Genomic DNA, 16,775 nt, shown 5'->3' with positions numbered 1-16,775 from the left:
GGGATGCTGCCTAACACCCTCTAATGCACAGGACAGCCCTCAAGAAGTAAGGATCTGGCCCCAAAGGTCAGGAGTGCCAAGGTCAAGACACCCCGCCCTAGAGCCCTCCCCCAGCCAGGCTGCTCTCTCCTTCCTCTCTTGGCCTCACCTTTCCAAATCCTTGCTACCTCCTCCCTGCCCCACGGAGCCCCTCCAAGAGGAAGGCTGCCCCCACCTGGGTTTCATAGGAACGCCAGTTACAACCTCCAAAATGTTCCAGAGCCATTCGGCTTGCAAGGCTCCTTGCAGAGCCAAGTTCTCACCTGATCCTTAAATATCTCAATGAGATGGGAGCTGTCGTCCCTATATAAAGGGTGAGGAAGCAGAGTCCCAGGGAAGAAAAGGAACAAATAAAAGGCAACTCTGAGAATGAGTGGCACACCCTTCGGGGTTCGGCTCCAAACCCTGAATTACTAACCACTCTACCATTACCTCTTGTTCCCCAGGCAAACCCGCCCTGGGCAACCCAAGCCAAGTCGCCCTCCTTCCTCCCAGGTGCTGCTTCATCCCCCACCTTCCCCGCCTCCTGGCAAGGGGGCAGGTGGGGCAGGTAGTGAAGCAGGGACCCTAGGTACATAGGCATCCGCGTCCCCCTGCCTGGCCTGGAAGCTCAGCCTGTCACCACCCCAGGCAAGCCAGTGGAAGTCACAACAGGGCCCACCTCCCAGGACTCTGTTTTAACCAAGGGTTGTATGAGACCATTTGCAAGAGGTCGGCTCACTGTAACAAACGTGCAGGCAGGGACACGGGCGGTCGTGTGCAGTGTCCCCCGGCGTACCCACTGATGCACGCACAGGGCTAGGAGCGAGGACCACACTGTTTTGGCCTTTGCAAGTTAGGAGTGACCGTATCACTTGCTTTGACCCGTGAAAGGTGAAACAGGACTTGACAACAATTCCGGGGGGAAGCCTTAACGGCCAGAATACAACCCGCCAGGGAGTGCCGCCTCCTTCTCTCTGCAGTGGCACCCAACCACGTTCAACACGCCCTGGAAGGATGGGAACAGCGACATGAAGCAGGGTCCCCCCGCCACCACGGTGCACATGCAGGACGAGCAAGAAGTGAACCGTGCTGTGTGAATCCACCTCGATCTGTGCTTGTCTGTTCCCGCAGCCTCGCCTCGCCTGTCCAGACCGATGCTGTCACCGAACTACCGACCGGCAGCGTGAGGGCTCCGCCACAAGTCCTTCTAGCTCTCTTGCCCCCAGAGAACACTGAGCCCAAGCACGCTGCAGATTTTCACTGCAGGTCACAGCCCAATCAATTGGGGATGCTGGCTTCGGTCAGGAGCTACAACCACGGACAGGGATGGGAGTGGCCCCACTCTTTCCCCGAGATGCGTCCTGGGTGGGAAGCCGATGCCCTTCCCTCCCCCTGTGCTCCCAGGGAAGGATGTTAACAGTCTGCTCCAAGCATGCTTGGATCCTTCCAGTGGGCATCTGAGGGAACAGCATCATCCCCATTCTACAAATGGGAAGGCGGAGGCTCAGAGACATTAAGCAAGTTGCCCGAGGTCACACAGGTTTAGGGGTGGAACACTATTGGTCTGGTTTTAAAGCGCACAGGCCTCCCCTGTGACTGTGCAGCCTCCCCTGACCGTGAGGCCTCTCCCCGGTACACCAGTCAGGCTCCATCCGAGCTCCCACTAATCAGTCTCCTGGCACACGACGGGTGCTCAGCCATAGTGAGCTGAACACAGGACGACCCGTGCAGAGGGCTGGGGTCAGGCCAGAGTCTGGTTCCACTTTGTCACTCTGACTGGTCAGCTCCATTCTGGTATGTGGCCTCGCCAATAATTTACTCAGCAAACACGTCTCGGGCGGCCTCTGGCTTTGGAGAGGTATAAAATTAAATTGATACTGTACCCAGGATGCATGGCAGGGATACAGCTTTCTCAAGGTCCCCTAGTGAGATCGTAAATCGCAGGGGCCGTGCCCGATCGGCTCACAGCTCTGGAACTCTAGGGCTGATGGATCACACAGCAATTCTGTGTTTGAAGTCCATTATTTCCTGGCAAGCGGGATCTACGACACACGCAAGCCAATTCAGATCCGTGCTCTGCTGCCTTGACTGTCGTCTTTCCGTCAAGAGAGACAACCCCGCGCTGACCCAGAGGTCACAGCCAACAGATGGCCAGACACGGCTCACTTGGCAAATGCCCGACGTGCAAATACAGGGAAGATACATATAGATCTGCCTGGTTTTTTCTTTGAAAATAAGAAGGTTTGACCAGCCTGGGGTTGAATGGGCTAGAGTCGAGCTGGGCAGACCGTCACTATGGAGGGGCACCTGCTCTCCAGGTCTGCACCACCCACCCCCCTACCCCCAGCCCCCATTCTTCAGCAGTGCCCCGCTTGGCTTCTCCATACGTTTGAGCCTGCAAGAGTCAGGGCCAGAAGGCACAGGGACACTGGCATGGTGTGCATGTTTCTGTGTTCATTCATCCATCACATTTACTGAGCTCCTACCATGAGCTGAGGTCTTTTCTAGAGACTCGCAGAGAATAAGATAAATATGTAAATTCTACAGCATTAGATGATGTGCAGAGCTTGGGGGCAGGGGAACAGGGAACTGGAATATGAAATGTTGAGGGAAGGGAGAAACTTTAGGTAAGGTCTAAAGGCTGAGGACTCCCTACCTGCAAGGGGTAACATTTGAATAAAAAACTGAAGGAGGCAGGGAGGGAGGCTTGGGGACACAGGAGTAGAGAGAAGCCAGAGGGACAGTAAGTTTGGGATGCATGCAGGGCACGTTCTGGTATGCTCAGGGTATGACAGGGTGTCCAAGGACAGGAAGAGTAGGGTGGTGGATTAATGGGGCCGGAGCTCAGAGACTGCGGGTTACAGAAGGGGCTTGGCTTTTGCTCTGGGGGAGCGGGAAGCTGTTGGCTGGGTCTAAGCAGAGGATAAGGTTAAAGTGTAACATTTACCACTCATGCTTTTCCCCTACAACCCTAGGGGACCGCTGTCACCCATTGTCATTCAAGGAGGAATTCAGGCCCAGCTGTCAGTGCCTACTGATGTCAGCTGCTGTCTGGCTTGTGACCTCACACTCGGTGGACCAGCAGAGCAGCTTTTCCAGAAGAGTCCAGACTTAGCAGGACTATACTCTTTATAAAGAGGTAATTTGTTAATACACAAAAGTGTTGGGGTGCCTGGGTGGCTCAGTCGGTTAAGTGTCCGACTTCAGCTCAGGTCATGATCTTGCAGCTTGTGGGTTCAAGCCCGGCATCGGGCTCTGTGCTGACGGCTCAGAGCCTGGAGCCTGCTTTGGATTCTGTGTCTCCCTCTCTCTCTGCCCCTCCCCTGCTCATGCTCTGTCTCACTCTCTCTCTCAAAAATAAATAAACATTTAAAAAAATTGTTTTTAAAATACATAAAAGTGTTTTAAAATGTGACCCTTTCAGGACATTCGCCTCAACAGCCCCCAAAGTCAGGAGGCAGAAAAGTCCTGAACACACAGATTTTCAGCTTGGGAATGACAGCCACCTGCTCCCTTCCAGTAACACCCAGGCCTGAGCTAGGGGTAAATGAGGTGTCATGGTGACAAGCCTCCAGAGGGGCTCTAGGCTCGGGGCCAGTTCTCCTCACCTGTCAAGAGGGAACATGGGTGCCCGGCCCCCACGGGGTAGGTGGGAGAATGCCCCGACACTGGGCGCAAAGCGTCCTCATTTGTAACTGATGCTGTTGAGGCACTGACCCGTAAGGGACCAGCATCGGGGGCAGCAGAGGGGCTCACACGCCCATGTGTCTCTGAGCTGAGCAATCAGGAAAGCCTGAGAGAAGACAGAAGCCCACCAGAACAGCAGGAAGAAAAGCCAACTAAGCTCACAGGGGACATGGAGGCCAAGAGTCACACGCCAGACAGGCAGGAGTGGTCCCAAGTCTTAGACACTGGAGTCTGGGACCTCCCGCAGAGCGTCAAAGAAATGCACTTCAACAAAACACAAAGCCATCCTCCTGCTTCACCCACGGGGAGCCAAATCCCAAATCTCTCTGCGGGTGGTGGGAGAGGCTGCCCACAGAAACAGCCTCAGAAAGCTTCCATCAGGTGCACAGAGGAGATGCGCTGAGCGCTCTCAGGGCAAGCAGCAAAGAGGTGAGGGGCTCCCATCCCCAGAACGGGGCCCTCAGGAGCCACCAAGGCAGGGGGCAGCTGGACATGCCTTGGAGCGGGGGGAGCTGATCACAGGGCTGGGGCTGGGAGAAGAGAAGTAGCTGCGAGGACCAAAGAGGGGGCACTGAACTTGGGAGCCGGGCGGATGTAGGGCCTCTGGGACCCTGCCCACCTCTGGGCCTCATGGACAAACTCGTGAAGGGGATGCAATGAGCCTGGCCTCACAGATGGTCCGACGATGGGGAATAAGGCACACAGGTGAGAGCTGTGTGAGAGAACACACAATGGTTCTGATTGCTGCATGGGCAGCAGGGATGCAGAGACCCCCAGGCTAACCCCAGGGCCTTTGCACTTGCTGTTCTACCTGCCCGGAACACCCTTCCTTCAGCTCTTCTCGGCTGGCATCTCCTGACACGGTATGTGCACTCCTCACGGAGGCCTTTCCTGGCTCCATCTGAAGCGGCCTCCCGTGGCAGCCGTCCCGCACCCTGCCTCACTTGCTCCACGGCGCTTCCCACCTTCTGTCCATCTTGCCTACTGTTTGCGGGCCTCCTGCTCTTGCTGTCACCTCCGTGGGGCAGATGTCTCACCAACCGGAGTACTCCTGTATTCTAGAACCCCGAGTTCTGTGCCTCACACTGAGAAGGTGCTCAACAAATACACAGTGAAGGAATGAAGGGAAAGAAACCTGCCTAGTCTCCGCCTCTGTGAAGGGGCTGGGGGCTGGGGCTGGCCGGGAGGGTGTCCGTACCCCTGACCCTGAACAGCAGGGCTTCTAAGTCCTCCACATCTGTCGCCCGATCTCTGGGTGTCCTGGCGTGGAGGGCTAGACTGGCCAGAAGCCCAGGTGCTCCAGGCCCGTGGGTTCACCTTCCAGCCCCACTCGTCAGAAGAACATCCGAGTGACTTTCCTCCCCCTCCCACATTTACATTTGAAACACAGCCCCCCGATACGTAAAAGCCGGACAAAAGCAGGCCCCGTGCACGGAGGGGAGGTGGCACAGTGCTGACCCGTCCTCGTCACCACACCCCCGCCGCCCCCCGCGAGAACTGCCCACTCACCACCTGCTTGTTCTGCTGCAGCAGCGGGCACGACAGGTCCAGCTGGGGGCTGGCGTAGACGGGCGTCAGGGTGAGCCTGGAGGGCGGGGCGCAGACGAACTTCACCACGGCGGGCTCCAGTGCGGGGAAGGGGTTGGTGACACTGGGCTTGTTCCCCACCGAGAGGGCGATGACCTGGCGGGGCACAGGAGCACTCAGGGTCCGAGTGCCTGCTCCACCGTGAGCCTGGCCTCCCCACCCAGCAACCTTGGACTCGGTTTGCTGCTCCGTAGAATGGGAAGGTGAGAGCTACCCCACCAGGGGGTTACAAAGGTCCAGTGACATACGTGTGGCAGCGTGCTCTTTCAACATGCGAGAGGCCTTCCGCAGGGGCTCTGATGCCCTCTACGAATGCCGGCCGAACGCCTCCTGCTCCGTGAGCCAGGGAGGAGGAGGATTGGTGATGCCTCGCGGCTGCGCAGGACCCTGCGAACACCTCATAGTTGACTGGGCAAATTCACAAGCCTGTGGATTTTCTAAAGGAGGAGCCCACACCGACTTTGGAGGATTCATCACAGTAAGGCGCAGGTGTGGGAGGGCGTGTGCCGACGGACAGAGGCCCGCATGGCAGCCGGACGGGAGAAGGGCCGTGGGGGGCCTCGGCCTGCACACCTTCCTTCTTGAGAGAAGCTCGGCTGGCCACTGCAGAGGCCAAAATTAAAGGTGCCAGAGAAGAGGGAAGCTTGAGTCTGCTTTGAGAGCTGGGGCATCAGAAATCAAGCCCAGGCCCGAGTTTTATGACCGCAGCTAACGGTCCATCCCCAGAGAGTGCCCCAGGCCCCTGAAATGACACGCACTTTCTTTAGGACACGTGGTCCGGCCCAGAGCCCCTCAGCCTTCCTGATCCCAAGACAGGACGGAGGGCGGTTTCCATGCTGCACTGCAGGCTCTCGGCCTCCACCCCGACGTCCCAAGGAACTGAGGCACACGGCATGGGAGTGGAAGGGTCCCGGAGGCGCCTCTGTTCAAAGGCCCAACCCTTATAGCCCAGGGGGGTCGCGGATGAGCAAGCCAAGTCAGGAAGAAGAAAGTTCTCTAGCTTAGTTCTGGACTGGGTTTATCCTCATGGTATTACTTACATTTCTTTTACTTATTAGTTAAAAAAGACAAAGCCAGCGGGAATCAGGGTCTTTCACTGTGCATCTTTTCTGCTCACACCAAGGGAGTCTCAGTGTGGCAAGCTTCATAAGGGTACCTTGGAGGGGGGTGTGTGTGTGCATGTGTGTTTTAACACCAGCTGGCACTATTAGACATGCAAAGGGATTCTCCACTTCCCTGAAGACGTGTTCTCTTTCTTTTTTTTTTTTTTTAATGTTTTTTAAATTTTATTTTAGAGAGAGAGGACACAGAGTGGGGGAGAGGGGCAGAGGGAGAAAGAGAATCTAAGCAGGCTCCATGATCTGTGCAGAGCCTGACACGGGGCTCGACCCACAAACCTGGGATCATGACCTGAGCCGAAATCAAGAGTTGGATGCTCAACCGACTGAGCCACCCAGGCGCCCCTCTCCTTCTTTCTTGGGTCACGTTGGCCTCCCACCCTCTTTCTGTTTCCCGGCTCTGGGGCACCCTGTGAATGGAGGGCTACATCCCTGCTAGAAGCAAATTAGTGGGCGGCCCTGAGCCTCCGGAGGACCGGGCACAGGGACCGGATGGGCAAGCTGCCACCCCGTCCAGCCCAGTCCTTCACACAGGGGCTCTGGTGTGGCTCTAGCCCCACGAGAGTTCGGCCACAGACGTGTTGTGTTTGGTCCACCCAGTCTCCTAATTTTTTTGGTTTTCATTCAGCATTGTGGAAAACAAAAATCAAGAGATTTCACAGAAAAAAAAAAAAAGAAGAAGAAAAACTATGGGGATTCCTGGCTTATCCTGAAACACCAAAAACAATCTCCCAAATCTGGGCTGAAGCCTCACTCGTTTATGATATCCGCCTGAACCCCGGAGGCCTCTGACTGTGACCCCCGATCTCGTCCCATCCTCTGATCTGGTGGCAGGAAACGCAGTCCAGAGAGACAACAGGTCCCCCCACTAGCGGAGAGGGAGCTGAGACTGACTGGCTCTAGCAAAGCCGCCATGTGTCAGGAGGGTCCCAGCTGCTGCCCCCAGACCAACCTGCCTGTGTCTACTCAGTCATTCCACCTCACTGATCCTCAGTTTGCCTGTCTGTGAAATGGTGCTGTGAGCACAGCAGGGTACTCAGGCAACACGACTTTGCACCCCTCCCTCTGGGCAAGGTGGGTCTAGGAACAGCCATGTTCTTACCTGCTCGCCCAAGGCCTGGCAGGTCACGAGGATCCAGTGTTGCTGGTAATTCCGGGAGGTAGAGGGCCCAAAGAGAGCCAGACTGATGCTGTCTGTGTCTTCAGAAGTGATGTTCCGGAAGAATTTGGAAGGCTCGAGGACCCAGGGTCTGGGACCTCCTTCGAACAGCATCTCCTTTGAGGAGCCAAGGGTCACCAAGGCGACAGAGGAGGGGTCAACAGCCTGTGGGGGGGAGGTGAGGGGGAAAGGAGAGGCAGCATTCCTCTGGGAGGCCTGTGCAGGGCTTGCCCTGCTGCCAAGTCGCCCCTGCAGAGGTCAGGCAAGCCCCAAGTCCTCTCTGGAACTCAGTCTGCTCATCAGCAACACTACCAGGACTGTTGTCAAGATCCAAAGGCATAGGAAGGCTCTGGGAAGAACTGTGTCCTCACTCTCTGATATGCCGCTGAGGGGAGGGCTAAACAGACTTGCCTCTTCTGTGAAATAATCAGTAAAAGCCTTGAAAATACCCACAGCACTTGCCCTGGAACCCAGGAACTCCTCACCTGGAACCTAACCTAAACAGAACAGGAAGGACAGAAACAGATTTACCCACAAAGAGACGTTCGTCACACTATTACCTATAATAGCAAATCATAGGCAACAATCTGAAATCCACAGTGCGGGGCTGGGTAAATAAACGTGGTACATCCACACAATGGGAGGTTCCATGGGTCCCCGAGGCAGCATGTACAAAGAGCCGGATACAAAACTGACTCCAGTTTGATCACAGCCGCGTGGCTTTAAAAAGCATAAAGCCATCCTACAAAGAAACACACCAGAAGACGGAGGGAAACGCAGGCAGCCTGTCCTTGCTGGCGGTTTGTTTCCTTTTTCCTCCGCAGACTCTCCCACACTTTCTACAACGTACGGATAAGCTTTGGGGGGACGCGGAGGGGGCAAGACTTTTTTGCCTGCTTTGTCCCCAGCACTTAGAACAGTGCCTGGCCCATAGTCGGTGCTCAATCATTATTTGCTGAAGGAAAGAGTGAACGTTAAGTCCTAAAAGTACTCAACAAATAAGGACAAAGTAAAATAATTTTTTAGGAGCGCCTGCGTGGCTTAGTCGGTTAAGCGTCCGAATTCAGCTCAGGTCATGAACTCGTGGTTCGTGGGTTTGAGCCCCACATCAGGCTGTGTGCTGACAGCTCAGATCCTGGAGCCTGCTTGGGATTCTGTGTCTCCCTCTCTATCTGCCCCTTCCTCACTCACTTGAGCACGTGCTTTCTCTCTCTCTCAAAAATAAATAAGCTTTAAAATAAAACAAAATAAAATTGTTTTTTTATAAAAGCCCTCATCTGCTTTCACAATCTTTGTGCTGAGGGTCCCAGGGCCTCCCTGCACAGACAAGGGCAGAGCTTAGAGTCTATAAGAAAGGGTGCCATTCCCATCCAACATCAGGGAGAGGGCCAGCTCCGCCAGGAAGACGTGGTTTGCTCTGCCCAAGGACACCTCCCTCCACAGACACAGCTGGGGTCTCTTTGAGGGGTCCTGCAGCCTTGCTCCCTGGCTCCCTGCTGGGGCTTACCTGCTCTGCTCCAGAGGGTCTCGCTGAGGTTGCCCCAACTACTTACTTACCAGCGGGCTTCCCTGTTGGACCCCACTCTACCCTCCAAGAACTTCCAGATGTCCCTTCTGAAAGCACAGATCTGACCCCGTCACTCCTGCACTAAACCATTCTGTAGCACCTGCTGTCCTCGGAAGAAAGCCTTAGCCCAGGATTCGGGCTCTTCCAGGGTAGCCCTCGCCTTATCTCTCCTAGTCCCACCTTTAGACTAGCCCTCACAGAAGCCACCCCACTGACCCTGTCCCCTTACCTACTCCTTTCTCCAAGAAGCCCCCACTTCCTCCCTCACCCGATGACGTCCAGCCTGCCAGGGCAGACAGCTCATTCTCTGGTCCCTGCTTTGCCTCGTGTCAGCATACTGCAAGGAAATGATTGGTCTGGGGACCTACCTCCCTGATCAGCCTAAGGGTTCATTAAAGGTAGGGCCTGCTTTCTTCTATAACCACAGCAATCAAACTGTATGAGAAATAAAAAATGTAGAGAAAACAAGAATATTTTTTTTAAAAAAGACGGGAAATTACAATGACTCTGTGGTACTATTTCTTTTTTTTTTTTTTAATGTTTATTTATTTTTGAGAGAGACAGACAGAACGTGAGCAGGGAGGGGCAGAGAGAGAGGGAGACACAGAATCCGAAGCAGGCTCCAGGCTCTGAGCTGTTAGCACAGAGCCCGATGTGGGACTCAAACTCACAAACTGTGAGATCATGACCTGAGCTGAAGTCTGATGCTTAACCAACTGAGCCACCCAGGCACCCTGCCCCTAGATTTTTTTTTTTTAATTTTTTTTTAATGCATATATATTTTTTGAGAGAGAGAGAGAGAGAGAGAGACAGAGACAGAACATGAGCAGAGGATGGGTCAGAGAGAGAGGGAGATACAGAATCCGAAGCAGGCTCCAGGCTCTGAGCTGTCAGCACACAGCCCGATGTGGGGCTTGAACCCATGAACCATGAGATCATGACCTGAGCCAAAGTCTGATGCTCAACCAACTGAGCCACCTAGGTGACCCCGTGATACTATTTCGTAGCCATATGATTAGCAAGAATCTAAAAGTTTGAGCACACACTCTGCTGGTGAGTATGCAGGGAAATGTGCACTCTTTTTAAAGAATTTAGTTACTTTTTTACTTAACTTTTTATTGAGATATAATTGACATATAACATAGCATTGGCTTCAGATGTACAGCATAACAATTTGATATTTGTATAGAGAGTTGACCTTTGAACTACGCAGGGGTTAGGGGTGCTGACCCACCCAGCATGTCAAAAGTCTACATGTGACTCTTGACTCCCCCAAAAAGGAATGGAGGTGAGATTTCTAAGTATCTCTCTCTTTTTTTTTTTAAGTTTTATTTATTTATTTTGAGAGAGAAGGGCAGAGAGAGAGGGGGAGAGAGAATCTGAAGCAACCTCTGCACTGTCAGCTCAGAGCTCGATGCGGGGCTCAAATTCAGGAACCATGAGACCACGACCCAAGCTGAAACCAAGAATTGGATGCTTAACTGGGCCACCAGGCACCCCTAAGTATCTTTCTGATATAGCTTTAACTCTGGAACTATATAACTTACATATACATAATAGTAAAAACAAAAACCAAACCCTAAAACTGACACCTGGAAACAGACCAATGTGTCTGACAGATGGGTCATTACAAAGCTGCAGTGACTAAGTGTGTGCCTGTCCCCTACTCTTGGCCTAAACGATACCTTAACCTCTCATGATTCCCAACGTCTTTTAGAACAAGAGTTACAAACACCTGTTCCTCTGACTGCCTTTCAACAGCTGGCGAGGGTGGGGGTCCACGGAGCCGGTTCCTAAGGTGGAATCAGCACCAGGCAGTAAAGGGCGCCAGGATCCATCAGCTATGTCTGCTGTGGGCACAGCACAGATGCACACAGGTGCCGTGCCTGCATTAGCCCGGAGTCCACCTGGGCAGGGGCCGCTTCTGGTTCAGAATGGCCAGCATGCTGGGAGTATGGAGGCTACCGCTAACACAGATCGAGGGAGTCCTTAGTTTAATGCCTATAACGTAGTGTACTTGACAGCTATGTCCAGGTCCGGTTCTCCCAAGCTCTCCTCTCCAAGAATCCTTGGAGCCCTGAGTGTTGGTGCTGCTTGAGGCAGAACATCCAGTCTCCCACCCCTCTGCGGGTAGAGACCAGAATGTATTGCTGGGATGTCATAAAGCCTGGGCTGAACCAAAGCATCCCAGCGCTCAGACAGTGCCAGCCCCTTCCATTTTGGACCCGCATGTGTGAACTCCACTCACTGTAGGGTGTTAGTCTATTTCTGTAGTCACCTGCCAGGACTGGGGTGACGGACCCACCCCTCAGGGCCCCCTGACCCTTCACCTAGCTCCCTCCATGCCCTCACCCCCACGGCGGCTGTGTAATTCCTCAACTGCCAAGAACCTGACGTCCTCACAGATTCAGACAACCACCTGGCTGTCACCCGTAGTCCTGGACCCAGAGCAGTGCCCCAGCCAGTTGCCACCTCGCTATGGAGGGGAGTCACTGGAGTGACAGCTTTAAGATGCACACGCCCTCGAGGGGCACAGGGTGACGATCTGCTGAGGCCTACGGGGCACAGCTTCTCTTGGCTGTGGACTTACATTAAACCCTTAGCAAAGAAAGGGAATCACTTGTCAATGAGAATTCTGTCCTTTTAACTTTTTTTTCCCAATATTTTTCTGAATTTGCTATTGGTTATCAACTCTCCAGGAATCCCTCCCTGCACACATATGCACATGTGTAGACGCAGGCAATTTCAAAAAACCTGGGGCGCCCCCACCCGCAGACTCTGCCTTGTTGCATGCCCAGATTTTGAAACCATCAAGATAGCCCTTTTTCTGCATGTGAATGGCCAAGCATGACCAGGGCCTTTGACTTTTCCTCCCTGGCCCTCCTACTCCACTCAGGCCTCTTTGCTCAAACATCACCTCCTCCAAGAGGCCTTCTCTGATCCCGTAAGGCAGAACCTCTTGTCACCTGCTACCTCCTTTCCCGCTCAACTGCCCTTATTACTACCTGCCATCACTTTGTATGTAGTCATTTGTTTCTGTCGCCACAACTAGAATGAAGCTGTTACTGGCTAGCTGTGTGACCGCAAGCAGGTTAACCTCTAGGAGGCTCAGTCTCTGCATTCTGTAAAATGGGTATAACAAGAACTTGCACCTCGTGGGATTTTACCACAGAGATTCAAGGAGTTGGGGGCAGGGGGTGCCTGGGTGGCTCAGTCGGTTAAGCCTCTGATCTTGACTTTGGCTCAGGTCATGATCTCATGGTATGTGAGTTGGAGACCCACATCGTGCTCTGTGCTGACAGTGCAGAGCCTGCTTGGGATTCTCTCTTTCCCTCTCTGTCTCAAAATAAGTAAATAAATTTTTTAAAAAAGAGATTCAAGGGAATGTGAATGAAAGCCCCAAATACATGTCCAGCAACACGGGCTCAATAAAGGACCTGAGCTAGGGCACCTGGGTGGCTCAGTCATTTGAGTGTCAGACTTCACCTCAGGTTGTGCTCTCTCAGTTCATGAGTTTGAGCCCTGCATCCGGCTCTGCACTGACAGCTCAGAGCCTGCTTCGGATCCTCTGTCCGGTCTCTGCCCCTCTCCCACTCGCATCCTGTCAAACATAAGTGAACATTAAAAAAAAAAAAAATGGCCCGTGCTATTATCAACTATCCTTATCATCCCCATTTTACAGATGGAAAACATGAATCCCAGCAAAGTGAAGCAACGTGTCCAAGTGTATCCAGTCTGTTCCGACTGCAGATCCCCTGTTCTTCCCCGTGTGTCAATGCTACAACCAGCAAAACTTCACTGCGGGCAAAACAGGTCACTGTAAACCCTGCCAAAGGATTTTTTTTTCCACCACCAGCCCAAAGGGAAAGACTGTGTAAAGGCACCACACGTCCTATAATTAACAGCTGCCAAACTATGAATTACCACCTTCGCGTGTAATTCTCCTCCCATTCAGGCATAAACGGGCCAGAGAATTCTGTGCCAGGGAGAAAGGTTAATAATCACCACTGCTAACGAAGGACGCTCATAAATCATAAGGGCTCCTCAGTGGATGTCAGAGCACAGATACTTGAAGGGGCAAACCAGAGAGGAGAGGGTCTGTGCACGTCAGACCAGACGTCTACTCTGGGCCTCGGTCTCCTGATTTGCAGAACCAAGAGGGTGAGTCTAAACATCCAGAGGCCCTTAGCGCAGACGGTTTACATTTCTAGCAGATGGAATGCACGCACCCCTTCACAGGATACTCACGCTTGGTCTAGGACCAAAAGACAGCAGGAGAGGGGTGGGGTGGTTGGAAGTGAAGGCCCCACTTCCCCCGGCTATCCCAGCGGCTCTGGGGTCATCGTGTTCAGCCGTACTGAACAGCTCCATTGTGGGAACGGGGAGCCAGGGGGGGTCCTCACACCCGGGCACTGGGGGCTCCCAGAGAGTAACCTGCATGGGGGTCAAGGGTCTCCAGATCCCTGCAGCAGACAAAAGCTGAAGAGTACCTGGGGTGCGGACCGCGGAGGGAATTAGGTAGCCAGCAAGAACAAGGCCTCCATAGTCCAAACAGACGGAGGAAGGTACATGTAAGTCGGGGGTGGGGGCCAGAGCTGAGCGGTGCCCATCTTATGTGTGGACCTGATTTTGTCCTCCTCTGACCTTCACCAGCTGCCCACTGCTGGGTGAGAACAGAATAAATATCTAGCCCCTAGCCCAGCATTCAAAACCCTCCTTGATCTGACCCAGGGAGACTTCCCAGCCTCTTATCTCACCCGAGATATACTATTTCTAGTGCCCTCAGCAGCCAAGCTTCCTGCCTCCATGCCCTCCTTCTCCTTCTGTGTTCGCTGGTGACCTGTCCCCCTCGGGACTCTTCCTTATCTCTGTCATGCTCATTGCAGTTGTCTGAGCAGCTGCCTCCCCCACAGACCAGTGGCCACCCAGGGCACAGTATGGGACTTCACCTGGGATCTCTGTCTACCCAGCCTGGACTGTACCAACAAAGTGCCCAGGGACAATCTGCAGGGTAAATTGATGGATGGACAAGCAAACAGTCACTGATAGTTGCTTTCCTAGTTTCTATGCTCCCCTCTTCCTTAAAGAAAAGAACCCTCATTTTGTCAGGGTAGAAAAGTATCTAGCTAAAATATTTCCTGGTCTCTGTTGAAGCTAGGTATGGCCAATGGATTTAGTTCTGGCCAGTGAGATGCAGGTAGAAACTGTTCTTTTAAACTCCTGACAAGGCTACTACAAGAAGCTAACTTAGCTGAAAGGAAAGCTCTTTCCTCTTTTAGCTATGTGGGATACAGATGTGATAGCTGGAGCTCCAGCAGCTATTTTAGACTGCGAGGCAAATGTGAGGATGAAAGCCACATACTAGAATGAGGAAAGACAGAAACCTAGGTCCCTGATACTATGGAACTGCCACACTAGCCCCAGGCAAGACCTCTCACATGAAAGAGAAATAAACTCTCTTTTGGCTAAGACACTGTTTAAGATTTTGTTACATGTAAATAAACCTGATCTTAACTGTTATCAAGACAGAAGAAAGATAAAAAAAGAAAGTCATATCTTTCTCCTACAGCTTGTCTAGTCAGGAAGCCTTGACTGGGGACACGTCTACATTATCTTCACCCTTAATCCCACCTCAGGACAGTGAGCTCATTCGGTGCCCTCTGATGCTTCAGCCACACACCCCAGATAATTGGGATGTCTGGTCATGAAGCAAGCACCCAGGAAGAGCCCTGAAGAATCTCTCCTCAGGGTCCTAGGGAAACCGCACCTCATGGAAGGCTCCAGCAGGGGTTCCTCAAGAGTGACTGATGCCATCCATCTTAGGGAGGTCGATCCTCTTGAAACCTGTTCTCTGAGCCCTCAGTGCTTCCTGATCAGTGAGGGGACCCTGACTTCCTAATTTTACATTGCCACCCTCCCTTCTACTACCCTCCCTATCACCCTCTCCTTCCTTACTTTTTCCATGGTATGCATTGGCTTATTACTGTCTCCACCGCTGTCTCTGCTAGAATGCCAGTTCCTGAGGGCAGGGATTTCTGTGTGTTTTTTGCTTTGTTGTATTCCTAAGGTGTAGAGCCGGGACTGGTGTAGTAGGTATTCATATAAATTTTGGTGTGGGGGGGTCAGGAGACCTGGCTCCAGTCCTGGCTGGTAAGCCTGGACACATTTGCCCACTCATTCATTCTAAACAAAACAACCCTTCTCAGATAATACCCACTTCTGGGTATTTAACCACAGGAAAGGAAAACACTAACTCATAAAGATATTTGCACTCCCATGTTCATTATAGCATTATTTACAATAGCCAAGATATGGAAATAACTTAAGTGTTCATTGATGGATGAATAAAGATGACACACATACACAGAGAGGAATATTATTTAACCATAAAAAAGAAGGAAACCTACTATTTGCAACACCGTGGATGGACCTTGAGGGCATTATGCTAAGTGAATTAAGTCAGACAGAGTAAGACAAGCACTGTATGATCTCACTGATGTGTGTAATCTAAAAAAAAAAAAAAGAAAAGTCATAGATACAGAGAACAGATTGGTGGTTGCTGCGGAGGGGTGTGGGGCAAGAAATGGGTGAAGGGAGTCAAAAGGTAGAAACTTCCAGTTATAAAATAAATAACTCACGGCGATGTAATGCACAGCATGAAGCCTGCAGTTAACAATACCGTATTGTATATTTGAAAGTTGCTAAGAGTAGATCTCAAAAGTTGTCACCACAAGAAAAAGATGTGTACCTTTGGTGCTGGATATTAACCAGACTTACTGTGGCGATCATTTCACAATATACACAAATATTGAATCATTATGTCATACACCTGAAACTAATATAATGTTATATGTCAATTATACCTCAATTGAAAAAAAAAAAAAGGAAAAAAAAAACCTGTTGGTGGTTATCTGCTCTGTATCAAACACCATGCTCCAGGCTAGGGTTTCAGAGGTGAAAGGCTCTAATCTCACGGACCCTGCTTCTAATGGGTGAGAGAAACATGGGGGAAGAAAACATGTTGCCGAAAACCAAGGGGACCAGAACTGTCCTGCAGGCTGGAGCTGGGGGTCAGGGAAATGTAAGCCCTGACTGTCCCAGCCCGGGAGGCCCCTGGGAGGCGCCCCGGGACAACCCTTTTGCCCCCTGAAGGGGGAGCTGACACACCCTCTCTGGACCTCCTGTGTGAGAGGCAGGCTTTGCATTAGGTCCACTTCCTGCGGCGGGGCCTGCGTGAAGCCTTCCCATCCACCCTTGGAGGAAGGTCTGGTTCTCTTTCATCTGTATTTTAAACTAACCCTTACGGAGCACTCACTACCTCCCAGGCACTGTTCTAAGCCTCTCTCATTCACTAGCCCCGCTAATCCACACCATAACCCTATGATTTAGGTGCTGTATTAGCCCCATTTTACAGGCAGGGAAACAGAGGCCCAGAAAATTAAACTAGTCAATGCCACCGAGTTGGTGTCAGACCTGGATTCAAACTCAGCAGTCAGTGTCAAAGCCGAGGCAGTGAGTTCTGAGCTCTGAAGGCCTCTTGCCACAGAGAGATGAAGGGGGACTCACACACCAGCTGGGTACCTGATGTCAGGCAGGCACCAGAATCCTCTGCAGACAGCATTTCATCCCCACAGAT

At 52.3% G+C, this 16,775-nt stretch overlaps 1 protein-coding gene across 4 annotated transcripts in view; it reads right to left on the bottom strand.

Annotated features, from left to right (window-relative positions):
• Window positions 1-334: 334 nt before the first annotated feature.
• The window catches only part of LOC125929671 (nuclear pore membrane glycoprotein 210-like), a 65,765-nt gene continuing 49,324 nt past the window's right edge, over window positions 335-16,775 (bottom strand). For 2 of the 4 annotated variants that reach the window (XM_049641078.1, XM_049641080.1), the window contains exons 15-16: window positions 7,516-7,737; window positions 335-5,391 (exon numbers count right to left, since the gene is read on the bottom strand). In XM_049641078.1, coding sequence (XP_049497035.1) covers window positions 5,176-5,391; window positions 7,516-7,737 — 438 coding nt within the window. In that variant the 3' untranslated portion in view covers window positions 335-5,175. The other 2 variants (XM_049641079.1, XM_049641081.1) reach the window with 2 other exon arrangements.

Source organism: Panthera uncia, chromosome A2, assembly GCF_023721935.1.
Source record: "Panthera uncia isolate 11264 chromosome A2, Puncia_PCG_1.0, whole genome shotgun sequence".
Lineage (NCBI taxonomy): Eukaryota > Metazoa > Chordata > Mammalia > Carnivora > Felidae > Panthera > Panthera uncia.
This window is presented reverse-complemented; position numbering and strand designations above follow the sequence as displayed.